This window comes from Anastrepha ludens, chromosome 3 (genome assembly GCF_028408465.1).
Source record: "Anastrepha ludens isolate Willacy chromosome 3, idAnaLude1.1, whole genome shotgun sequence".
In the NCBI taxonomy this organism is placed as follows: Eukaryota; Metazoa; Arthropoda; class Insecta; order Diptera; family Tephritidae; genus Anastrepha; species Anastrepha ludens.
The window spans coordinates 61,053,806-61,080,915 of NC_071499.1; the positions used below are offsets into that span (position 1 = coordinate 61,053,806).

The 27,110-nt window shown below is 36.9% G+C and overlaps 1 protein-coding gene across 1 annotated transcript in view; it reads right to left on the bottom strand.

Moving 5' to 3' along the window:
- Nucleotides 1–440: 440 nt before the first annotated feature.
- Nucleotides 441–27,110, bottom strand: part of LOC128858064 (protein folded gastrulation) — a 139,787-nt gene continuing 113,117 nt past the window's right edge. The window contains exon 3 of the mRNA XM_054093998.1: nt 441–8,720. Within this exon, the coding sequence (XP_053949973.1) occupies nt 5,015–8,539 (3,525 nt within the window). The 5' untranslated portion in view covers nt 8,540–8,720 and the 3' untranslated portion in view covers nt 441–5,014. The remainder of the gene's footprint in view (nt 8,721–27,110) is intronic.

A 27,110-nucleotide genomic window follows, 5' to 3' on the forward strand; every position in this document is an offset into this window, starting at 1 on the left:
AAAATCGATCCGGCCTACTGTACATATATAATTGGCTCTTGCACCCTTTTTGGGAGTTTCACCGAGCACATCCGCCTATTTGTGGTGTAAGTCTTGATGTTGAACGAACTGTGGATAGCTGTTAGATTTTATATGTATTTTATGAGAAGCTCTCTCATGGCAGAAATACACGCAGAGGCTTGCCATTGCCTGCCGAGAAGGATTACAGAGACTTTCTATCAATTCAAGCTTCATATCCTCAGTGAATGCAAGCGATATGCGCATTTTATCTATTTCAATTAATCAGGCAATTTTTTTCTCAGTAGCTACTTTTTCATTTAATCAGAATTTGCATTACAAAATGTTTTAAAAATCTTATATAGCGTAATTTTTTGTTCTCTATATTTGTAAATCATTTTTTTTTTTGCCAAAAATACTTAACAATTTGTGATGTATCATGCAATAAAATAATTTGTTTCGATAATAGGCCACCATTTGAATGTTGAGTGAATATTTAGAATATCCTTAGATATCTTTAGATTATACAGCTGAGTTCAAAATAATAGCAGGGCGGCATATTGCAGAGTTTTAACTATTTTCATATTTTTTATAATTTTTTTATAGTGTTTTGTTGGAAAAATATGGTTTATACTGTAATAAAAACCATATCAATGAGACTTTCAAACTTTGTGCGAGGTATAAAAAAATTACAAAAAAAACTTGTCAAAAAAATTTCAAATTTTTTTTCAACATTGTTTTCACAATTTGAAACCTTTTAGTAAGAATTTTCGGGAAAAATCTGGGTATGCAGTTCTGTAGGCCATTAAATTTTGGTATCACATTGTAACAGCTTAAAGTGGTTAGAAATTCAGTTTGTTGCATTTCCTTCCATACAATAATTGCTTTATTTTTTTTTTTTTATGGAGAAAATATACACAACCGCCAGCAAAAAAATTTCAAAAATCAGCGCGATTTTTGCGCATCTTCAAACATGCACTTTATTTCACCAAAATTTAATGGGCTGTAAAACTGCATACTCCAAATTTTCCTTCAAATTTTTATTGAAAAAAATCTGAACCATAATTAAAAAATTTCAAAGATTGCAGTATTGTTTTTTTCTTGTTCATCTTCTCCTCTTTCTGTTTTTTTTTAATTTGCACACGATTTGAAACTTAAATTTATACAGTTTTTGTTGCAGTATTAACTATAATTTCTTATAAAAAAAAGTTAAAAAAAATGTTCAAAACTTTGCAATTTATCGCGCTCCTATTTTTTGAAACTCATCTGTATATATTATCTGAAATTTTATCTCAATTCCGGCCATACGCTAACATATTAAACATACATACAAAAAATGGTGTTATATAGTTTTTTACAATATTGATTATATATAATATATATGTATGTGTGTGTGTGTAGTATAATTTAAGTATGACGGTTACTAACAATATTTTTCTGTTTAAAATTTCACAATAATTACGCTTTTATGCACATGCAAAAGTTGTTGTACACAATTAAACTTAGTTGGTAGTTAATAATTTACATTTATGTATATCGCTTAGAACTAATACATACAAACTTACATAGTAAATTGCATAAATAATTACATACATCGAATCATCAAAATCAGATACATTTAAATTTATAAAAAAAATGTGTTCTTCGATCAACACAAATTAATTTGCTTATACTTGCATTACATCACATTGGTAAATATTGCAATGGCATTCGCCGTTTTGTGCCACTGTACAACAGAAAACGCGCAGAGCAGAAAAACGAAAACAAAAAACTTTTATAAAAAACAAAACCAAGTTCGATTATTGATAAAGTGTGAAACATGGAAATACACGCAAGTATTTGGGCGCGACAGCCAAGTTGCTGGGCGCACGAATTGATGCGTACTTTCGGCATTTAAAATGGAACGTGTGCAAAAACTCATACGAGGAAGACAAAACATACGCGTGTATGTATGTATGTACATATGTTTAAGGAAAGAATGGAGTGGGCTTTACGATGTTCAAATCATTTGGAAATTTTCCCAAATCATTTTGTGGTGGCGGGAATGCAAAACGGCGAATGACCTCATACGAAATGCGTGCAGTTTTATAAAAACGTCTGTATTTAGGTAGGTATATATATGTATGTGTGTGTGTGTATGTGTGTACTTATGCACTACTAGCTTGTGAAACCTTAGCTGCAAATGCGCAGCAGCAGCAGCAACAGCAACAACAATAACACTACAACACTAGGTACTACGTACGAAATCAAATTTTACCCTTAGACTTACAAAAACAAAAAAGTTGTAATAAAAAAAAATAATGCGTTTTTAATTATCTTATATTACAGTTATGTATTTAATGTAAAATGATTAATTAATATAACAGCAGCAACAAAAACAATACAATAACAACAGCAACAATGGCCTATACTATAAATTACAAATACATTCAAGTGAACATCAATACAGCGACGTTTCGTATATGCAGCAATACATATATTTTTTGTATTATTACTTTTTTTTATTTTTCCCCTTCTTTTACTCTTTTACTTTGTTTTCTTAAAATGTTCAAGCTTATCAGGCAACCTCGACTTGTGTGCGCGAATTCCGCGCGCCACCCAAACGCCCTCTCGTCTTTACTTGTACGAGTATTTGATGCGCGCCCATACTTTGGTAGCTTTCAAAATAATTTCCTGGTACTGGCTTATCAAATTCAGTTCACAGAACTTTTGTTGCTTCAAAAAAATACATATATTTTATGAAAAAATTAATTTATGAAACATTTTTTTTTAATATTTTTTTTTAATATATTTTTTTTCAAAAAATTTTTTTCTAAAATATTATTTTTTAATAAAATTTTTCATAAAATATTTTTTAATAAAACATCTTTTTTTTAATAAAATGTTTTCATAAAACTTTTTTTTTATGCGTAATTAGGGTACACGCTAGGATTGCCATTGCGTAAAGCGCTTACTGGAGTTGTTTTTAGAAAAGAAAAACAAAGTCAAGCACAGTTGGTACGCCTGAATCCTTTATTTAGAACTACAAGTAACCATACTTGGCCGCTCATGTCCGCCACAGCGTTGTTTAACTATATGACTCAGAGCTATAAGCCATTAGATGGACTACAGCGCGTGCCTTAGAGGTTTTCACTAGTGCTGAAAGTATTTATTTAACGCCCGCTATGTAGACGTTGCAGGACCCACTCACTAGCATCCTCTAGCCTGCTTTGCTAACTCCATTTGGACGATTTAGCGACCAAACTGTGCTCATGTTTTGAAACTCAAGCACTTCATCTCTATATTTCGACAACTTGAAGCTATGAAAATTCAGCGATGCCCCCTACAGATCTTTAAGGATTCAGCGGGGATCACTAGTTTCCTCTAACCTGCTTCCCTAACTTCCTTTGCCAATTTAGTGGCGAGCTTATACTAATATTTTGAATCTGAAACACTTCATCTCTCTATTCCATTAACTTTAAACTATAAAAGTTTAGCAATGCTGTCCATAAGGGTTCAACTGGCCCCACTCAACTTTTCCAGCTTACCACTCGAGCCCCATTTACCCATCTAGAGACGAGTTCCAAAGAAATACTTTGAAATTCAAGCGGTTCATCTCAATATGCCGTCAGCTTTGACGTATAAATGTTCAGTAACGCTACCCATGAGGGTTCAGCTTGATATGCAACACTTTACCAGCTAGCCCTCTAACTCCATTTACCCATCTAGAGACGAGTCCATACTATTGTAATATTTTGAAATTCAAGCATTTCGTCTCTATATTGTTTCTCATTTAAGCTACGAAGCAACACCGGACCAACAACCTTCTCTAAGCTGCCTCCCTAACCCCATTTACTCATTTCGCAAAAAGCCTGTGGTAATATTTTGAATCTCAAGCACTTCATCTCTATATTCTGCGAACTTTGGTCCATGAGAAGTAAAGCAGCACACACTATAAAAGTTCAGCGGGACGCATTAAATTTTTCTTGCTTACATCTCTAACTCCATTTATCCATCTAGAGACGACCATATACCGACATTTTGAAAATCGAGTACTTCGTCTCTATACTTTCTCACATTAAAGCGAAAAAGTTCAGCTACTATAAGGGATCATCCGGCCCCATCAACCTCCTCTAGTCGGCTGCTCTAACCCCATTCACTCATTTAGCGACGAGCCTTTGGTAATGTCTACAATCTCAAGCAGTTCATCTCTATATTCTGCCAACTTTGAGCTATGAAAATTGAGCAGCACACATTAAGAGAGACTTACTAAACTCTTCTAGCTTGCCTTGCTAGCTGTATTCTTTTTTTTGATCCTCCAGTCCTCTACTGTCAATTTTATACTCAAGTACTTACTCCTATCTTTACCAACTTTCGCGCACACAGGCTCCATATAAAACCAAAATTTGTGTGATAGTAGTTACCCGATGTTAAAGCTTTAGCGGCTATAGTCGAGTTTGAGCTTTCAAAACTGAATGAAATTTTGCTCATACAAAAAGTGAAATCCATTTACTTCCTAAGAATATTCTTTGGCGCACATTTCCCTGCACTAACTTCCGACCGAACGCTCTTCATTCGTGCCCTCGTCAAATTTCCGCAATACAAGTTATGATGTGTACTATTTAGCTATTTAAAAATGTTCTATTTTTGTTCTTTTCAGTGGTCTCTATATTACTAAGCGTTAATTTGTTGATACATATCTTTGTTATTGTTGGTTTTTTATTTTCTATTTTTTTACTTTACTTAACTTTGTTTATTGGTATATGTAGGTAATTTGTACGAGTGCTCTTCGGAAAAAGCTCGCCCCTTTCAATGACAGCTTTTGCTTTGCCCGCTTCACTACCCTTGAAATGGTATTAAAAAAGCTTTTAAAAAATTCACTAAAAAATTGTTCACTAATTTCTTGCTCAATTGCCAACTTTCCTCTATTTATTTATTTTTTGTTTGTTTTTGTTTTTTTTTTTTTTTGTACACGTTATACACAGGTCACACAGGTGGTACGTACATACATATATACTTGTAGAGGAAAGTTAAGGGTTTATGTTCTAACTTTGGCTTTCATTTGACTCTCGGGAAATGCTGACCACAGGCGGAACAGTAGCGATTGTTCTTTGTTCGCGTCCCGATTGGTACGCCAACTGGCTGGTAACCACCAATAGGTCGACTGTTCCGCCTCGGCTGTTGCTGTTGTTGTTGTATACATATTTGTAGCTGCTGTATCTTCGAGCGTGTTTGTTGTTGCTGCTGGCACACTATCATCACTTAGCTGATCAATTCGTATAATTTTACTATTTCGACGACTATGACTAACAAAATTGTTGTTATTGCTAATTATATTGTTATTATTAACATTCTCACTAACGCTACTAATATCACTTAAAGTACTACTACTACTAACACTACTACTACTGTGACTATTTTGTGTACTATCACTACTATTACTACTAATACTACCAAATGAAGAGCTTCCAGCAAATTCCTCTGGCGTAGTTGCTATTGTTGTGGTTGTTGCTGATGTTGCTTCAGCTTCGGCTTCGTCTTCGACTTCGGCATCGTCTTCCACTGCCGGTGGAATGGCACCAAAGCCAAATAAAGGCATGATCCGCGACCAAAGTGTCCCACCGGTTGCCTCTGTGCTTGCCGCCGTGGCCTCGGTCTCGGTCTCGGTCTCGAAATAAGGTTGTGCACTTGTTGTTGTCGCAAGCTCAATGATCTTACCAAGCGCAGCCGCAATTTTAATGTTTTCCACAGTTGTGGCCTCTGTTGGCGTACTGCCAATTTCCATTTTAGTTGCTGTCTGTGCTTGTGGTGCGGCTGTTGTGGTTCCACCAGCTACTGTTGTTGTTTGTAGAACCTCGTCTTCGTTGCCACCAGTCACGGACACGGACGTCTTGTCCAGCATTTTGTCTTCAGCTGTTATTGCGGCTAGCTGAGTTTTTGTCGCTGCATCAACATCACGCCGCTCCTCAACCTCACCCTCACCGGCCGTTTCCACGCGCCTCACATTCTGTTCATTCTCCACTACATTTGCAGATTTTTTCAAATCCAATTTTGGTTCAATTGCAGTTGGCAGCGTAGAAGTTGGTGTTGCTGTTGATGCTGTTGTCTTTATAGCTGGCATTTTCGTCGCGGCCAACTGTCGATTGCCCTTCACCAATTCATTAATCATTCGCAATTCTTGTTGGATATTTATTTCACTCGTTGCTGCCGCTGCCTCCGCCGTCTTACTGCGTATTGGCGATTCCTTATTGTTGTTATTCTTATTGTTGTCATTATTGGTGTCGCTGTTAATGCTACTGCTGGCAGCAACGACATTCACTAAATCGCCGTTGCCACTCCTCGGCACATCACTCACGATGTCGGTGCTTGACGCTGCTGTCTCCTCTCCGGCAATTATGTTTGCTGCTTGAGGGGCAACTGAGTTGACTGCGGCCGATACTTGTTTACCTGCTGCCACTTGGATTGGTGCGACGGCAGCGACGGGAGTACTGCGCAACCGGTTCGTGTTTGGAGTGGTTGTTAAAATTGTTTTTGCAGTAGTGGTTGCGACTATTTTTGATGGCAATGCGGCTGCATTGGGTAACGGTTGTGTTGTTGTTTCTGCACGTGTTGTTGTTTCTACCGATTTTTCGCTCACTTCGAGTGCTTGTTTTGTTGTCGTAGTTGTTGTTGTTGTTGTTTCATCTGTTTCGTTTACAATTGTTTTGGTAGTTTCGGTTTTTGTTGTGCTGTCGCCAGCTATTGTTGTTTCCTCGTTAGGTGTAGTTGCTGTTATTGGCGCCAAATCTTCAACCGGTTCTACTTTCGATTTCTGAAATTCCAATTGCTGCTGCTTCGAAATTGCTTCCAGTAAGGAAGTGTCGTCCGGCGTACTGGCGAACTCAGCATTCTTCTCGACCACCGTTGTGTCGTCGATTTGAAAGCTTGTGGTGCCTTCAGCTTCTGTAGTCGTCGTGAAGCTCAGCTCCTGCGCATCGGTATTGGTTGCGGCTTCAGCCGAATTATGCTGCGTCACGCTGCGTGGGCGTTCATCTTTTGTGGCCGGCGGCGGTGTTTTCGTGGCATACCCAGCAGCATCTGCTCTAAATGTCGATGTAGACGTTGTTGTTGTTGTAATGTATGGAGCAACACTGCTCAAGGGCAAGAGCGCATCGGCGCGTAAAAATTGTGCAAAACTGTTTTGTTGGTGTTGTGCAGCTGCTACTAAATCTCCATCATTGGCGCGCATTGCGTCTTCATTGCTTGTGTGGTTGCTGCTGTTCGAATGGGCAATTACCGTTGTAACCAGCTGTACACTACTATCGTCCTTGAAAAGTGATATGCGGTGCGGTTCAAGGTCACCACCAACAGCACTACCACCAACACCACCACCACCACTACTTCTCACCGTTGTTGCCGATATGCCTGAGCTCGCGGCCGACAATATAATCGCATCGATGTCACCGACTGCAAAGGCCGATATGTTGCTACTAGCCGCATGCAAATCGCTCACTCTGTGGCTGTTGGTGCTGTTTCCATTGGTAATGCGATGATTGTTGTCGGTTGTGTTGGCATTAGCCGTTGTGGTGTTGGCGCTAATGATGCCGCTGCTTGTCGCGGAATGCCTTTGAAAAAAACCCTGCACCGCATCTAGAAGCTGTGTGGTATTGAAAAATGGTGTGCCTGCATAATTGTCAATGCTAGCAACTCCACCAATGCGATCGCCTTCAGACATATTCGTTGGTAGCATTTCATTTAATGGTCGAGCACCTCCACTCCCTTCCACCGCGCCACTACTAACATCCGCTTCGTAATCATTTGTTGGATACTTTTGTTGAAACAGATTAAATTTCAGCGGTTCATCGCGTGCAGGCGGCTGCTGTGCATTCCCCGACCCAGCAGCTGAGCCGGCGTTGAAAGACTGTGCCGACTCATACATCACCGCCGGTTCGCCTTCACCATATCCCAATCCATACTCCTCGTCCTCATAATCAAATTCGTATGCATTTTCGCTGCCTGCTGTACCCTCATTGCCCACAAACAAGCCCAGCACTTGCTGCGTCAGCAAATCACTCTGATTGATGTTCACGGTTGGTATACAGCGCGACTGGAAGAGCTGATGGCCGGGCGGGCAATCACGAAACGGCAGCGAAAATATCGATTTCGGCGTGACTTTGCGCGATTTCTCCAACTGCTTCTGCTCGGGCGGCAGCATCAGCCACGCTTGCCAGGCAAGATTTTCAGCGGTGCCCTCGATGGGTTTCGAGGTAATCGGTAACGCTTCGACGACGAATGACCACCGCGGTGGCAAAAGTGCCACCGGCAGTAGCGGCTGAAGTGGTGGTGGCAGCGCACAAACGAGCACTAAAACTTGCAAGACGGCCAAACAACAACGACGCATTGTTGTTGCTGTTCGATTTGTTTTTGTATGTGGCATTGTGATCAGTTGACCGGCTGGTATCGATGTGCTCGTTGAATTTGTTATTATTTTCGTATGTTGTTGCATTGTTGCTCTTGACTTAGATCTGTTACATGTAGGTGTTTCTAATGATACTTTTGACGTCGCTGCTATTCTTGTAATCATGGCATGTGATTGCGATCAGCGTTTTGTACGAGTATTGCGATATCGCTAAGGCCTCACTCTGCTGCTTTTGTAACACATTTAAAAGTATTAAATATTGCTGCAGTGGTACTATGGCGTGAGTTGAGTTGTTGGTGGTTACTTATGTATTATTCGCTGTTGTTGCTGCTTGAAGTTGCTTGATCTGCAAATATAAGAGGAAATAATTGTCTTCAATTAGCATTCTCTTCGAAAGTTTTTTCAGTTTGAAAAGTTGAATTAATTGCTTTAATATAATTTTAGTAGAATAAAAGATATTTGAATTTAATGGTTCATAAGGGCGGGCTTGCGTTCTTGTATAATCAACGCTTATATGGTGGCAACAGGTAAGTGAGCGGAATGATTTTAATTATTGGCATTATACAATTAGATTTATTGACTTCAATATTCTGTTCAGAAACTTAGGAAAATTCTGCTAGCTTCGAAATAATTGAGCTTGCATGTCAAGCAATGGCTTTATACCATAGATTTCACACAGAATGTATACATATATCCAAAGCGATAGAAGAAAATATTTATCATATCATAGTGATAATCAGAAATCAGGTCAAATATTCTGGTAGATTTTCTTAGTGGCAGAATACCTGTACAGTTTATACACGCAGTGGGTAACAATGTGGCAGCTTTAAGAAAAAGTGATGCATGGTAACGATTTTTAGTGGCCAAAAATTGAAGGCATGAACTTCAGCGAACTTCAAATTCAGTAGAACGCCAGCCCATGCCAAAATCGATCATTTGCGCGCCAAGTTCGGTAATCGTGCCATCGACCTTCTCGACAATGACAATTGGCCGCAGGTGCGATTTAACACCGTGAAATACCGATGTTGTGGGGTTCTTTAACTCTTCACGAAACACCTAATCCCAGCTACGCATCGTCATAGCTCGCTTAGAGTGCACAGTACCTCCACAACACGTTTCGCCATAAACACGAAGGTAAAGCGTGTGATTAACCACAATCTCCACTGCGGGAGAACTATCCTAGCAGTGTTAAACCTATCAAATACTTTCGATACAGTTAACCATTCCGTGCTACTAGATGATAGCCACCAGTCGCCCCTTCTGCTGGGACTAACGAAGTGATTCACGAAATACTTTTGCGGTCGGCAACTGCCTGCCATCTTTCGAGACCACAACTCAAAACAGAAGGGAATAAAACAGATAAAGGAGTGCCGCAGAGTAGTGTCTTTTCATTCTTGCTTTTTGACTTCTATATTTCAAAGCTTCGCAACCATCAGAAGGGGTTCATGAGTGTTCAGTGCTGACGATTGTTCGATAGTGGCGCCCGGGAATGGCATTGATGATCTGTGTTTCAAAGTCGGCGTTTATCTCGCCAGCCTTTCTCAACCTGATTCCTGACCCTAGCCACAAAACTAACAATGGACAAAGCTTCAGACCTTTCAGAATACTGTCATCCGGACAGTCGCGAAATGCCTCGTGATGTCTCCTCTGCAACATCTTCACAATAAAGCATTCATGATACTGGTTAAGAAGCATAATAAAATGCTCTACTTATAGTTCCTGCTGAGGTCCTATCGCAGGAATCACCTTCCAGGCTAAGTTAGGAGACATGTTTTCGACGGCACTGACGAGATCAGCCACTTTATAGACAAATATTAAACGAATTTCATCGGGAGCCTCTTATTGCCTTCCTAAACTAGCGACCCCCGAATGTCATCATAGAAGTCCACCCATTACTCGTCGCCGACGAAGAGATTCAGATGCATCGTGAGGCCCGCCTATCTTTGGCTCAATTCCGTTCATGATATTCTTACAGGTTAAACTCCTACTTTTCCATAATGTGCCGAGGTCCAGTATATGTCTAGCACGTGCAGACCCACCGCACTCAACTTACACATCTCTCCACCTGGACGCCACCCGTCGAGAACACACGTTTCAAAAATTTAACGAGCCATTTGTGATATGGAGTCAAAAACCGTTACCATTATTCAAGGGGGCCCTCGAACAGTCGAGCTTTTACGCACTAATTTCTCTATTGCTGATATCTTCAAAAGAATGTAGCTGCTGCTCAACTAGGTTATGCTGCATAGAGCGAAAAAGTGGTAGTCCGAAGTAGTCTAAACTATACTGGGCATGAGCATCCCACTTCAGTGCTTTACAGTATAATCAAGAAGGCAGTAAGGTAAATCTTGATTACATAGAAAAAAGTAGGCGCCGGCTGGTTGCTTTCAAATATCTTAATATTCATGTTTTGCTTAGCATCGTTGCTAATAAGCTATCCGCCACTGTATTTAGCTGAAACTACATACAAATGTACATTCAACGAAAAACATATTTGATACTTTTCCATTTAATTTATTTATATTTTTGTTTTGACGCATTTCATCAGACATAGACCAAGAGCCACGGCGGCTGCATAAGTAATAAAACAAAAACCATGAAAAGAAAAGTTTTCATCATCGACGTCAACAGTTGTCAGTGAGTGAGGGAAATGAGCTGTTGCTTGTTCTTCAAGTAAATAAAATAGAATAAAACCAAACTACTTAACAGTGCTTTTGTTTGGTTTTACTTTTTTTATATCTGAGTTGTTATTGGTATACGAGTACATGCATACATACATACTTATGCGCGTACTCTGTTTTATTGTTTCATTTGTTTGCCTCGAAGAGGCTTTGTAGAAGAAACTATTTTTTTATATTATGTTTCATAACACCTGCAGCACACTTACATTTGTATACACATTAGGGTGTATTACTTTTGATCCCAAAAAATGGGCACTGCTTTTAAATCGGAAGACTTCAACCAAAATATTTCAGAAAAATATTTAGATTCTCGTGAGTGGAACCGAATTGAAAGTACCTCCAAAAATTAAAAAAAAAAATTTTTTCATTCTGCTGGTACAATTTTTATGCTGACTTTTAAATAAACATAAATTATTTTAATATCTGAGCCGATTGTTCGGAAAAAATATTTTTAAAAACTAATTTGGCGATTTTTTTTCCACGTAGGAAAATACCTGAATCCAATGAGTGTAGCTCACGTAAATAGCTCAATATTTTCCCGAAATTTCTGGACGAAAGTCTTACATAAAATATATTTTATAATTTCGGTCGAAAATCAGTTTTCTTTGTGAGACGCCCTAATATGCATACATACAAACACTGGACAGATATGTGTGATTACATGCGTATTAATTCACATTGAAAGCTCTGTTGTCGCTTGTCATATAATCGTGCAACACACTTGTTGAACCACATTTTGGAGTTCTTACTTAAAAGTACTGCTATGTAAGTATATACATGCATACATATGCTCGAGAGCTCGTTGATAAAGGGTGGTTAAATTTCATGGGCCGATGTTGAATGTGAACCACACCTAAACTTCAAGTTTTTTTTCTGTATTTCATTTGACATTTTTCAATTTCCGACTAATTCAATTTCAACCATGAAAAGATACACAATCGAGTCAATGGTCAGAATGGTGGCAGGAAATGGGAACAGTGAATGACCATTTTTCGAAGAAAATCATCTTCAGTGATGAGGCACATTTTCACCGCAGTGGATTCGCCAATAAGCAGAATTGCGCGAATGCTAATCCAAGAGTGATTGCCGAAAAACCAATACACCCACAAAGAGTGACTGTTTGGTGCGGTTTATGGGCCGGCGGCATCATTGAGCCGTATTTTTTCTGGTGGTCAGGCAGTTACTGTGAATAGTGTTCGCTATTGTGAGAGGATAACAAACTTTTTATGGCCCGAATTGGAAGATATGAATGTGGACGATATGTGGTTTCAACAGGATGGTGCCACTTGTCAAACAGCTAACGAAACAATGGCTCTTTTGCGTGAAAAATTTTATGGCCGTATAATCTCACGTCGCGGCGATGTCAATTGGCCGCCAAGATCATGTGATTTGACACCGTTGGACTTCTTACTTTGGGGTTATTTGAAAGAAAAGATGCACGTCGATAAGTCAGCAACAATTCAGAAGCTAAAGGATGAGATAATTCGGCACATTAACGGCATAGAACCTCAATTATGCCACAGCGTCATCGAAAATTTGGACCATCGGATGGAGGTGAGCCGTACCAATATTATTATAATAAGGAGAAATGACAATAATTTCTTAAAAAAATTGTATTTTATTCAAAATCAACACCAGCCCTTAAAACTTAACCACCCTTTATATGTCTCACATACATACAAATATAAGCATACACCTGCGTTCACAATAACAGCAGACTGGCATTTTGAAAAGTTTTGACTACTTTTTACTTATTGTATACAAATGTCGTTTATACCGCAAAAAAATGACTTTAAGGTTCGAATTTTGTACAAAATTTAAAAAATTAAACGAATTTTCGTCAAAATTTTAAATTCTTTAATCAGAATTCTTCTGAAAATATTGGGTATTAATTTTATAGCCCATTGAATTTGATTACAAGAAGGTGCAAGTGTGAACTGTAGCGCTAATTTTCAACAATTTTTTATGTTATATGAAAAAAATCTCGTGAATTCTCTATATGGCAGAAAATGCATAACATCGTCAGGAAAAAAATTTACTAAAAATCAAGGCGAATATGGAGACACTTTAAGTGTCAAATTCACATATAGGCTATAAAACTGTGCACCAAAGTTTTTTTATTTATGATAAGAGAGAGAATCCAGATTTTTTGCATTTTTTATACCAAAATTAAATGAGCATAAAACTGTAAACGGAAAATTTTCTAAAAACTCAGAATAAAATGTTTAAAATTTTAACGAAATTTTTTTTAGCAGATTTTTACCAAAGCATCGACTATATTGTTATAAAAAATATAAAAAAGAATTAAGTAAAAAATATATAAATAAGCAAAACCTTGCAATATGTCGCGCTGCTATTATTGTGAACAGAGGTGTATATTTCCATAAGTAAACGTACGCATTCCACATGAGGCTCTTAATCTTTCTGCAATGCCAGAATTCCAAATTTAGAATTCTGGGAATGTCAAAGTCACATCTTTAACGACTGTCATCTGTGCTTCACTTCCCTTTTCCATACCTTTCAGCAGCTATTATGGCTCAATTATGCAAGCCAGTTCTGCATAAACTTAATGTTGTTGAACTTGTTGTTCATATAACGGTCTGCTAGCATGCATATGAATGTGTGGATGTGATAAATATGTAAATATGTATGCATGTAAATGCACACAATTGTATAGGTTATGCAATTTTGGAGCTGTCATATAAAGAAAGTGGCAAGTGTCGGAATGAAAGAGCGAACGCGCAGACAAAAGAAATTTGTTCGCTGATACAGTTTAAAAAAAAAAAAAAATTTGTTATTCGCAGCAGCAGTGCTTCAAATTCAAAAGGCTAAATACATTTCAACTGCATAAATCGAAAATGCGCATGCAAATGACATTTTTAAAGTATTTCGATTAGATTTCAATAAAACTGGTAATATTTAAATTTTTTATACTTTAGCTATATAATTTTTTTTTATATTATAAACATTTTTTTTTTGTAATATTCCATACGTTTTTTCTTCGCCAGATATGCATGCATATCAGTTGATGCACAATAAACAAAAACATACGAGGTGTGACTTTAAAATAAGTCGACGGACGCTGGTAGAGAAAAAGTATACATGCCCCAAATACCAGCAGTCGCGAAGTGTTTATGGGGAAGCCTTCTCTTTCATATACAGCATCTCGAGTTCCTGTGAATAATTCAGCATAGTCATGGTATTCGTTTTTAAAAGTGTTTTCTTTTTAAAGTGAAACCTCTTAGGCGTCGATGGACGAGCGAGAAGGGAGTGAAAGTTTTCAAGGTTATGCAACGTTTTGGGCATTTTCGTTCCGCGAGAGCGAACAAACACTTAACGTAGAGGAAAAGGAGAGAGAGAGAGCTATATCTTATAAATATCTTAGATACACTTTAGGCTGTTTTTCCCGAGGTTTTCCTTGTGGTTGCAAATTTCTAGTGAGAAATAACAATGCCTACTCTTTGGCGTTTGTTTGTTGGGGCAAACTTGTAGGAAATATATTTTTGGTACCGACTTTTTGGCGCTTGTTTATTGGGGCAAACTTGTAGGAAATATATTTTTGGTGTCTACTTTTTGGCGTTATATTTCCTTGGTGCCTACTGTTTGGGGCGTTTTTTGGTCCCAATTTTTTAGTGTTTTTTTTTTGGTGCCTAGTGCTTGTGCGTACTATAAAGTGCTATCCATTCCGGCGTCGAATTTTTTGGTATTGCCTTGCGGTAATTTGTGCCGTTGCTGCTGTCCTGGAATCTTTGCGTTTGTGCGGGTGATAAACGCTCGGAGTAGTGCGCGTTGTTGCCACGGTTTGTGTCCGTCGTTTACCTACACCGGTCGACCTTTCTCTGCTTTTTGTCAATTTTGTCTATTTGTATTCTCTGCAAATGTTGTGAATTTATTTAGATATATATTTTCTCTCTCTCTCTCTCTCTCTCTCTCTCTCTCTCTCTCTCTCTCTCTCTTCCTCTCATTCTCGCTCGGGTTTCTCCCTCATTCTTTGCTTGCCTTGAAAGTTTCACTTCCTTTATGTGTACTACGCTACACGCACTTTTTTTTTTATATATTTTTTTTTTGTTTTTAATTATTTTTTCTTCAGCGTATAAATGGTAAGTTTATCAAGATATCAAAGTTATGCAGCAGCTCATTCAGCATTGTATGCCCAGCGGTATCTAGCCAAGTTCAGCTTCCCAAGGTTAGATCATCCAACTTATTATTCAAATATTACACCGTGGAAGGTATTGAAATATTTAAGTCTATCTTTGAGAAGCTATTAGAGGAGACTTTAAGCATTTTTTCGTTTCTCATGGAATGCTGTAGAGTTAGAGGCGTGACATATTTTGAGGCTAATGACAACTAAATAAATATGAAATATGAAAATAAATGGTCTTCTAGCGGCAGCCTAATTATTTATTAGCCACACCACGTACGAACTTACATACCAATATTTACAAATATTTTCATAAAATGATATCTGTCGATGATTAAAACAATGATGTGCCACTCGACGCGTTATTTATTAATATACAAATTCAATTCCGTCAAAAAACTTCGATATTTTAATTAAGTTGTGTGCTGTAGTTGCATACCTACGTACGTATGTATATGTATTAATATGCAGATATCGAAAATATCATCTAGCAAAGAATGTTTTCCAATGTTTTCTAATGGCTGATGCAAAAAATGTTAAATTAAAACTGCAGCTGCAGTAGCCGATTTGCAATGCCATTCATTTTTAATTCAATAAAGTGCACATATACACACATATATACACATGTATAAGCATATATTCTCATGTGTTTGCAGTGGTATGCCCAAGTGTGTGTGGGCACTAGTAATCGAACGCGGAGGCGATCAGTAGCACCAGCAAATAAATCGAAATGCTACCACGCGGGCAATAAACAAGTTAGGCAGTCGGCCATTGCGGCAAACAGTCAGTCAATCTGTCAGCCAGCCAGACGGTATGCAGAAGCTTTACATCAAAGTATCCGTTAGTCAGTTAGTCAAATGGCTGAAATTTTTAGTGTGCCAGCAAAGCAAATTAAAAAAAAATGTAAGCCAGTCAGTCAGTCAGTCAGTCAATTATGCATTTTCCCCCTTCGTGCATTCACTTAAGCATTTAATCATTCTTTGTCAATTTAATTGAAATGACATTAGCGTTATTAAACCACAGCAATAGCGCTGCCACAAACTAGCCAAGCCACAACCACAACAGAGCAGCAGCACTAACACCAGCACTGGCATATCTACAGCTTACAAAATTCGCAAATAAAAGTTACCAAAAGCTGCACATACACACACACACACATACACAGCGGTATTAGCTGCCACACCTATTGACCGCCACAGCTTTAGCAATCATCTACCGATGGCAAGCACATCAACGCCAAATACCACAATCAAAAAGTTTTGCGCGAAACCGCATTTGCTAAGCCAAAGCCACTGTACTCGTATGCACACACACAAATGTGCATACCTACAATACATACATTCATACAAATACATACATACATCTGTTCGGTAAGATGCTCAACACATTCATTTAGAGAATCGGTCAGGTGAGTGAGCGTCCAACTTGCTTATTTGTCCGTCCGTTGATCCGTTTCATGCAGCCAACTTTTCGCGTTTGATGTCAGTCATCAGTCAGTTAGTCAGTTGGTCAGCCATATATACAGCGCAGGTGTTCTCAAACTTTTTTCACCGCAGTAGCCTTCTGCTAAAAACAAAACCAAATTAATTTGAGTGCTTACAAAAAAGAGGTTATGCTAATTTTGTGCTCATAAAAATGAAACTGTTTTAATGCACTTTTTGTTATTCTTTTCAAGTTTATGAAAAATTTTGTAAATTTTACCCTAATTCGCTTGACACTGAAAGCTTTCTTACTAGAGTTTTTTAAGGCAATCTTGCCTTGGTTTTTGCATAAAAGGAGTGACATATTGATAAGAACACCACATATTGTTAAGTTTTGGCTATTTGGCTATACAAATATTTTTATTTTTATTAATTTTAATATAAATTTCTCTTTGCAAATTAATTTAATTTTTTGTAATATATTTTATTTATAACAAAAACCTCCTATATCCAATTTCCAAATTTGTGCAAAAATTTTAAATGTCCATCAAATTTCCATCAAAGTTTATTTTTAATCAAAATTTTCACAACATTTTTGGGTATGCATTTTTTTTGCCTACTTAATTCTAGACAATAAAATGCTATATTAGTTTCAAGTGTCTAGATATTCTCGTTGATTTTTAATGCATTTGTTTTTGCAGGTGTTGCGCATTATGAAAATAATACGCAATGACTTACCTATAATGAACCATAATTTATAAAAAAAAGATTTAATTTAAATAAAAAAGAAAAAAATATATTAAATAAAACAAAATAAGACTTGTCTTCTTGGCCCACTTCATGGTATTTAATTTTCAAAGTGCTGTCTTCACTGATGTCTAGCAGACTTTGAAAAGCAGCATTTGCCATCTCAATAGGTTTATGTTACGTGCCAAATGAACACGGCTTTATCATCCAACTGTGTACATGATTTAAGTCAAACTTCATTCACGTTTCTACAATAGCCACAACTTCCGGATGTTTTAATGCTTTCCCGACTCTACACTTTGGATATTTGTTCGCTTCCATACAGTCATCAATAAAATGTGATTCAAACGGGATATTGTTGTTGTAGCACCATAGACATTCGCCATATATGTTTTGGGAATGCTGCTGAAGTGACAGTCTTTGACCAGATATAAATACTGGTCCTTCCGATAAGGCAGAAGGGTATTTAAAAATTTTTTTTTTGCCTAGAAGTCCGTGCTGTGAAACTTAGGTGCATTTTATAATAAAATATGTTTTTTTTAATACAAATAGGCCTGTATTGTAGTGTTTTTTTTTGGATTTTTGTGCAACTACCTTTAATTAAATTCACTAAGAAAGATCTGTAATGCATAAATGGGAGAAAAAGCCTTTTGGAGCGCCTGAATAATAGTAAGGAGTATCAATATTTGATGATGACAAGAGAAAGGTGGTGAGACCCTGAGGGCACAATCCTTTATTTTATATAAGGGGCTTTCCAATAAGGTTTTTCCAATAAGAATGAGTCGATGTTGATAGGCTGTGGCGCCGTACCAACCCCATGGCGGATATTTAAAATATGTCATATTCAATACTTTGCCCTTTAAAAAAGAATTTCAGCCCCGCAGCGTGTTTTGTTCTTCAGCTTCTAATAACAAAATACGAGTTTATAAAACATACATTTATTTTTATTCACCTAATAAAGTCTGGTTTATGTATTAATACACTTATTATCTCTTTTGTATCTTTCCAGGTGAGCTGCAAAGGTTATTTTTGAAAAGTCGTGTTTAAGCATTACAAAATCTGTAAGTCGACTTATGTAAATTGAATAATAATAAATCTGTTTATGTACAAAACTGAATAGAATCAGGAGTCGGAGCAGGCGTTTTCTCTAAATCAGCCAATTAATATATTTCTTAAAAATTTTAGAATACTACTGAGGTTTTCCAGGTAGAAATCTTTGCGATCCTGCAGACATATAAAATACTTAGGAAACGTGGGAGAGAGGGGGATCTCAACATTTTTTCCGATAGTCACGCCGCGGTAAAGGTTCTGACGATGCCATGATGCAGATCCCAACTATTCAACTCCTGTAAGGAAGAGATAAAATCTCTTGGGTACGAAGGTAACATTTCTCTAATCTGAGTTCCAGGGCATAGGAACATAGAGGGGAATGAAATTGCTGAAGAGCTTGCCCGGAAGGGGGCTGAATTGGTTTAAGAAACCTCCTACTCGGTCATCGGCATCCCTCTGACTGTTGTTAAACGGGAATCGCGCAACTTATGTCTCAGGAAATTGAAGCATCATTTCTTCATGTGCTATTTCGAAAACTCTCTTGCCCGGAAGGGGATTGAATTGGTCTCAGAAACCTCCTATTCGGTCATCGGCATCCCTTTGACTGTTGCTAAAGGCGAATCGCAGAACTTATGTCTCAGGATAACGCAGAAAAGATGAAGCATCATTTCTTCATGTGCTATTTCGAAAACTCTCTGGTCGCAGTACAATAGACGGAGGGCTCAGAAATTACTGGGGACTCCACACCATTCAATTTCTTAACTCGTAGCTGTATTTGCCGATCATTGGACGATGAGCACAGACACGGAAAAGTTATGTGTACCATTTAACCCCCATTGCAGAAGCTGTGGCGACCTTTCAGAGAAGGAGACTGTTGTCAGTGGGCGCTCCATTCTTCGACAGCCTGGGACACTGCGCCTACTTAAATCCAATAAATTTGCTCCATTACATCAGCAGCTCGGGTTGGCTGTAAATATCTGCCCGTTGGAGGTCTCAGCTTTTGTGCTTTTGGGGGAGCTTCAGAGTGGTACTTCAACCATTTCATATACATACAGTCTTATTGAGGTCGGACCAAGTCTTAGGCATTTTGGTTCTCATTTTTTAAAGCTGAGTAGCTATCAGATTGGGATATTAGTTGTCTGCGGAATTTTCTAAATAGCAACGCACTATTTTCACTTTCGCAATTCCCAGCCAGTGACAAGTACTAAGGACAAGGGCCATCTTTACTTCCTTCCTATCTTGAGTTTGTTTCGTAATAGCACCGTGATGGAAGATTTCTGTACTCAGCTGCCTAAGTATACCGCCAAATTGTTTATAAGGCTTTATGATTAAATGAATTAGTTGTGTTTAGCAACTAACGACCACATACATATACATGTGCATGTATTAAAAAATAGTAATCATAAAAAAATATCTTAAAACTGTAGGTCCCCCAATTTGTGGAAAAACATCACACGCACACTACAAATATGAGGAGAAGCTCGGCCAAACACCCAAATAGGGTATAAGCGCCAATTATATATTTATTTTTCTAGACAGTTTTATCAAAGCAATAGTGCTTCCCGTATTCTAGCTGCTATCTTCCATATTGACATTGACTTTTCTTGTAATCTTCATTTAAAAGAAATGTATCTAATGCTTTAGTACATTTATAGAGCACATCAGCTTTAAGCCCACCCAAAATAAAAAATCTCATAAACTGATTACAGAAAGAAGACCGTGAAATAAAATAATGTAATCGCTTTAGATAGCAGAGCTATGTTCAATCAGAAGCATCTTGGGGCATGCTCCACAATAAAAGCTAAGTTCATATGTTCTTGCACACACATTCGTAACCACATATGAGCACACAAAAGCGTACAATGACCGATAAAGAATGGGAAAACAATGATTATAATTGGCCACGGATTAGTCACAGTAGTGAGGTGATACGCTAGTGAGGTAGGTGCGTACCAGTATGCATATATATGTGTATATGTGGTAATGAAAAAAGTACCTACAACTACATACATATATACATAGTTACGAAGTAAATAATTATAGATAATTTTGGTAAGTTTCATGCGGAGCTGGTGTTAATGTCAGCTGAGTGCCACCAGACAGCGCGTGGCGGTTGGATAGTCTACGAAGCTGGCATTTACTTGCAACTCATCCAGTGGCTATGGAGGCGTTTGGGCTTCAATTGTTTTTTGTATTGTGTGTGAGGTATCCCAAAATTTTCAACTATTAGAAAACTTATTAGATGGGAATGTAATTTAATATGAATTAAATGGCAAGCGGAATTTTGTCAAATTTTGAGTATTAGAGGTCCAAATTTCAAATATCTGGTTGCATAAATGGAACCAAAATAAGTTGAGGCATCGCATTTAGTGAAATTTAAGGTACATTTATATGCACATACATACTATATACATATTGGGATAGCTAAGAAAAATATAGGATTTCTTGATGATGGCATAGGGCGAAATAAAAAATAGTTTAAGTTAATTTTATTATTTTTTTTTATAAATCATAGAGTACCATTTCTGGACATCTTTGAAGAGAAAGTAAAAAAGGAGTTTAAATAATAACTATGTATGTATAGATAAAAATTGTATACCAAATTTGCGGAAGAGTGAATATTTTGCTTGGAATTCAATGGTATTTTTCAAAGCCTTGTTGCCACATATTAAATATAAAAAAAAAGAACAATAGGTGTCTGATAGGGATACCTTAAAGAAAAAAATATATTTTTTCTTATACCTACATATATACTAGGTGACGCAAAATTAATCTCCATATCGGAAGATTTACAATTTTAACAAATGGCGGCGCACGTCGGCCACCAGTTAGGACTCAAGTACCACCTCTTATTACCAATGTGATAAAACCACTTCATCGCTCTGATAAACGCTAAAATATTGTGGATGGCTGCCGATTCCAAGTCTGCTAGACATCCAAAGAAGCAAGAGATTTGGCAGCGATATTGCATTCTAGAAAGAGCGGAACAGTGGCAAAGGAAATATCCAACGGTCTCCACCTCCGCCTCGTTTCTGCAGCTGCGACAGAGGTAATTTGAGGTTACCCATGTGTTCCAGGCAATGCTTGGTGATGATACCAACTCCCGTACTAATGGGAATCTAGTCTATAAGATACTCGTACATATGTAAGGGGCCTAGTTCCGTGCACATTTTTCCTAGACCAAATTTATCTAGTTATCTCACAAGTGGGCTCGGTGTTCCATTTCCTATTGGCTTGTGTAATGTAGACCGACCTGATCCAAAGCTTAGATTAGATTTGTGGGGGCTGGACAAGTCCAAGCACTCATTCAGTAGACCATTGTACTACTCCAAAGCTTGCTTGAGGATAAAGAGATGCGCACGTATTGGACAGAATTGACGGATTTAAGATGAGTTCCCCTCCTACCCTGCTCGTCCGCGATCCAATTTCCAGGGATATCTCTGAGTCCAGGACCTAAGACAACGTGCGGGATACAACCTATCACTTAACTACTTATAGTACAATATGATTTTTATAAAAACTACATACAACCATAGCAATGGTATCATTGAATTCTAATAGCTCCGAATTTAAATCTGAAATTCATCGAGTGGCAACATCATTGAATCCCCTCGCAATGTCAAAGCGTAACTAAAGTATTTGCTAGCGTGGAAATAATATAAAGGTGCCAATTCTAAATAAAATATGTGTGTATGTATGTATGTAAATTGTAAGTAATTTATTTATTTGCCTTCCGTTCATACACAACATTAATACGAGAGACCTTTTATTTACTATAAAAGGCGAGTTTAGCCCTCAAGTAGGCTTTTTTCCATTCAGGTCCAAGTTGTGCTTCCAAAATGTGTAAAGCTCTAGAAAATGTAAATCAGGGTATGATATTGATATATAAAAATTTTTTCTAACGCTATGCAGGCAGAAAATCTGTACACTAAAACCAACCAATCGAAAAGTTCGACGGTGATGTAATTAAATTTTGGCTGCCTTGCCTCAGGACGCCAACTGCATACGTTTGCTTGTTTATGGTAGTAGTCTGGTAACTTATTTTGAAAATTTCGAATTTCGATTTTTTACATATTTTGAAAGTGCGATATATTGCTAATATACTGTACAAATTTTAGACCGAAATTCGAAATATTGACGAAATTATAGCACATACATGAGAGCGGCTCGTACTTGCGCGCGCTAAGCCGCTAAAACTTTAAACGCGTTTTTCTCAAAACACCGTTTTTCCGGATGGCCGTCGTGAAAACCAATTTTCTATCTAACGGATTGAGCTGAAATTTAGATATGTTTTGCTACACATCAATAGTTCTGGCGGGTAGTAGATTTAATTTATTTCGTCCCTAACTTTCCATTTTTTAGTCCGATTTCCACTTTAAAAAAAGGCAATTTTCTTACGAAGTCCGCCATTTTGTTATTTTTTGTCAAAATCATTTGATCTTACTGCCCGCCAGAACGACAAGCACACTGATTAATAAGCAATTTGTTTTTTCTGTTTCAGATGACCACAAGTGACGATGATCACGCCGGCCAGCCACTGTTCCTCTTTTCTTTGCCGCTTGCTCCAGTGTACAAAAATAGTATCAAAACATTGAAAAAAAAAAAATTTTTTTTGTACACCTTCTGATACCTATAATAACATATCAGAAAATCAAACCGATTGAATTTTATTTTCCTTTCCAAAAAATGCCCCAAACATGGCCTCAAAAAACGTGTAAGTTGCCAGACTACTACCTTATGTGAGGGCTTTCTATGAAAATGAGACTCAGAACTGATCAAGTTTCTTTGTAAAGATAACTTTTATTTACGTACATTCATTATGTCAACAATTTCGAGAAAATTTCACGCGACTCTTAACATTTTCGGTTGAATTTTCACCGCAAAGGGGCCCATGGATTTTCTCTGCCTTTCGAGTGCAATAGCAAAATACATTTTTTAATCGCTATACTTTATTTAATCACACTTTGATTGATTACATTGTGGCAGTTAAATTCGATGTTGACATGTTGGTCTGAATGTGATTACAAGCCTGGTATGAAAATTTGCTAGTAAGTAAAGGGTATTCCCCTAACCATCAAAACTTAAATGTCTGTGTGAATAGGCCATCAAGCGATAATTCCGTGCATGCAAAATAGTTTAGAAATCAAGTAAAGAAAATAATAGCAGCTAAAACGAGAATTTCATTAATTTTATAAGTTCATTTCATAAGTAAATTCACAAAGAACGCCGCACAGTGACCCTAAACCTTTCATTGCACACGAAAATGTCCAATACTGTCTAGCAGATGAAACTCGTTTGTTTGCAATTTCTATTTTAAATTGATTTTTCCGGCCCATTAATATTAAATTGAATACTGGAAATATCTGAAACACTGTCATTGTTGTCGGTTGTACGTTGCTTTGAAAAATATTTTACAAATAATCTTCCTTTGAAAATCTTAACCTTGGGAATTAATTACTTTGGTCGCTTTGAAGTGAGATTAAAGTGCGCATGTTAGATTTGCTTTTGTAATTTATTTAAATGTGTTCATTTGAAAAAATGTATGTATGTGGACATGAAAAATCGCTGCTATGTGAGCAAGTCTGTGGAGCTCCTTCCATGGGTATACACATGCATATGTATATATGTATATATGTACTTGTATGAGGGTACATATGAAATTAATAAATACTTTTGTACATGAATGTACTTTCGGTGCTTCAGAAAATTTCATTTGAAATGATAAGCACACATTTGTATGTATGTACGAGTTTTAGAAGGAATCAGTCAAGGCAGCTATGCATCGAATGGAGTGTGTCGATTTATAGTGTTGAAAAAAGTGTTAGTTTCACATCACAAACATTTTGATTTTTTGATTGAACAGAAATGTGACAATATAAATATATTGTAAAAAAACCCCTTTAAAGAGTGGATAAGGTTAATTCGGCGAAGAAAGCCATACTTAAAGAACATCTGGGCGATACAGACCTAAGGTCTGTCTCATCGTGTGCTATTTCGAAAACACTATCGCCCCAATACGATATAAACAGAACACTTAAGGGATGGGAATGCCCCCCCATTCAATTTCCAAACTCATTGCGGTGTTCACTGGTCGCTGGGTGATTGGTACTCATACGGAGAAGCTTGGAATTCCGTACAACCCCTGTTGCAGAAGTTGTGGGAATCCTACAGAGAAAGAGACTATTGAACATTTTCTTTGCAAATGTCCAACTCTGTCGGCTAGGTGATTGAGATTCCTTAGATGCCCTTTGGGGATGACTTTAAGAAATTCTTCAGCCTAGATCCCTTTTCTCTCCTCCACTACATCAACAGCACTGGATGGCTGTAGAAGGTTTTCTCTTCCCAATAAATTTTCTTTGCACAGGTAATGGTCCACATTATGGTATCAAAACGGCACGTAAGTGCTACTTGAAGTGTGCCTGGAGCACTCTTGCCATTTTACCTAACTACCTACCTACAGACCTAAGATACAGATAGTGTTAGTATATTCAGTATTTCTTTTTTAATAATACAACATTTGAAAAATATTTTTCCAAATTTTTATTGCGAAACATTGAAAATTCAGCAAGTCAGTTTAGTGGCAGTGAATCTTCGGAGACGCTTCGAAAAAAGTTGCTACAGTTTATACACCAGGACTCGCAACAGAATCATCTGAACCAAAAAAAAAAAGCAAATTGCATTTGTAATAGAAGATGTTTCTCGAGTTATCAATGACAAGATATTTTTTTTTATTTTTAAATTTTCAGCAGCTTGGTATTGGTATACCTGGTGAGTTATTTAATTATTTGTTAAGCCAATGAATATAATAGATCCTTATAACCTAAGTGGACACATTTTAAGTTTAATAGGTATTAAAAAAGGAAGTAAAATTAAACTATTTATAATAACTATTCAAAACTTACAATGGGTGATCTTTTGAACAAAAAAAATCTATCTCAAGGAACTTAGAGATTTGATTAAACTCAATTAAGGCTCTAGCAATAGGAACATTTCGAGTATAAGAAGATTTTGAGAGACCAACAGAGAAGAGCTCCGAACTAAGCAGGGCTCTGGCCGGAATATTAAAGAAAATGTTCTTAGCAAGCACCGGACAGTCAACAGCACCACGAATCAAGTCAAAAATGAATGCGAAAGATAGGATTATTCTTCTGATCAGCATTGATTTTAAGTTGATCAACAAGCAGCGCGCTTCATATGTAGGGATAGGATCCGAAAAGCGTAAATTACGCAACACGAAATGTAAAAATATCGTACTTATGTGATAAGTAGGGTGCAGAAATTTGATGGGTCCAAAATTTTAGAAATTTCAAATTTGTACAAAATTAACACTTTGAATGCTAACGCAGTTTTTAGTTAAATATCCAAAAACAAATTTGGTTTTAGATTTTATTTACTGTTCAACAAGTTGATATCGAGGATGTGACAACAAAATGGCACGGAAGCGCTAGTTGGATCCTGGAAGAATCACCACTTTAAATAACCAACCAACCAGGTTTTATTTAATAAGATATTTAAGAATATAAATATTTTTTATTTATTTCGATGCGCTTTTCCGCAAAATAAAAAAATAAAAGTGGTAATGTAATGTTCCAATGGAGCGGTTTGTTTGTCAGCGGTCAAAGTGTAAAAAAAAAAACAAGTCCAAAAATTTTCATTAATATTTCCAACTTTTTAATTAAAATTTTTATTGAAATTTCAATTATGCAGTTTTGTAACTCAATAAATTTTTGTAAAATTGTGAGTTTCAAGTGGCTCAAAAATCGCGTTGATTTAAAAAAAAAATTTTTTTGCTCTGCGTTCTTGCGCATTTTCTCCATATAAACAAAATTTCGGTCATTCTTTATATGGAAAAAAATACATAAAACAACAAAAAAAATCTCAAAAAACAACGGGAATTTTGTGCCACTTCCAACTTAAAATTTGTTTTATCAAAATTTATCGGACTATAAAATTGCGTAATCGAAATTTTTTGAAAGATTTCTAGGGTTGCCCATATTCGACGGACCCATGTGTTTTTTTTAAATCAAAGAAAAACACATTTTTTTGATGTTGACGATAATAATCATTTTATTTGGTTCAAATAGATTTTTTGACATCACTTTTTGAATATGATATCTCTCAAATGACCACCTTGAGTCTGTACGGCGTATTGTGCTCGTTTTGCAGCATTTTCCATAGTTTTAGCTAACATTTCGGCTGAAATAGCGGCTATTCCCTCACGGATGTTGTTCGTGAGCTCTTCTATGGTCCTTGGCTTATTAATATAAAACTTTGATTTTAAATATCCCCACAAGAAGAAGTCAGGTGGCGTTAAATCGGGCGAACGCGGTGGCCAGTCAAAATCGCTATTTTTCGACATCAAACGACGAGGAAACAATTTCTTCAAAAAGTCGAGGGTTTAGCGAGCGTAGCTTAGTCTACTATATAAAAATTTCAAGCGATGTATCTAAAATGACAAATAGGACAAAAAAATAAATTTTCTAGAAACTCTAACTGAAAAGTTTGAAATTTTGAGTTATATATTTCTTTTTTATTATAATTTTAATAAAAAAATTAAACAATTATATAAAATTTAGTGAACATTAAAAAAAATTAAAACAATTCCGGGGGTTGTGTCAAATATTAAAAAAAAAATTTGCATACGAACATTTTTTCTAGAAACACTTACTAAAAGATTCGAAATTTTGAGTTATATA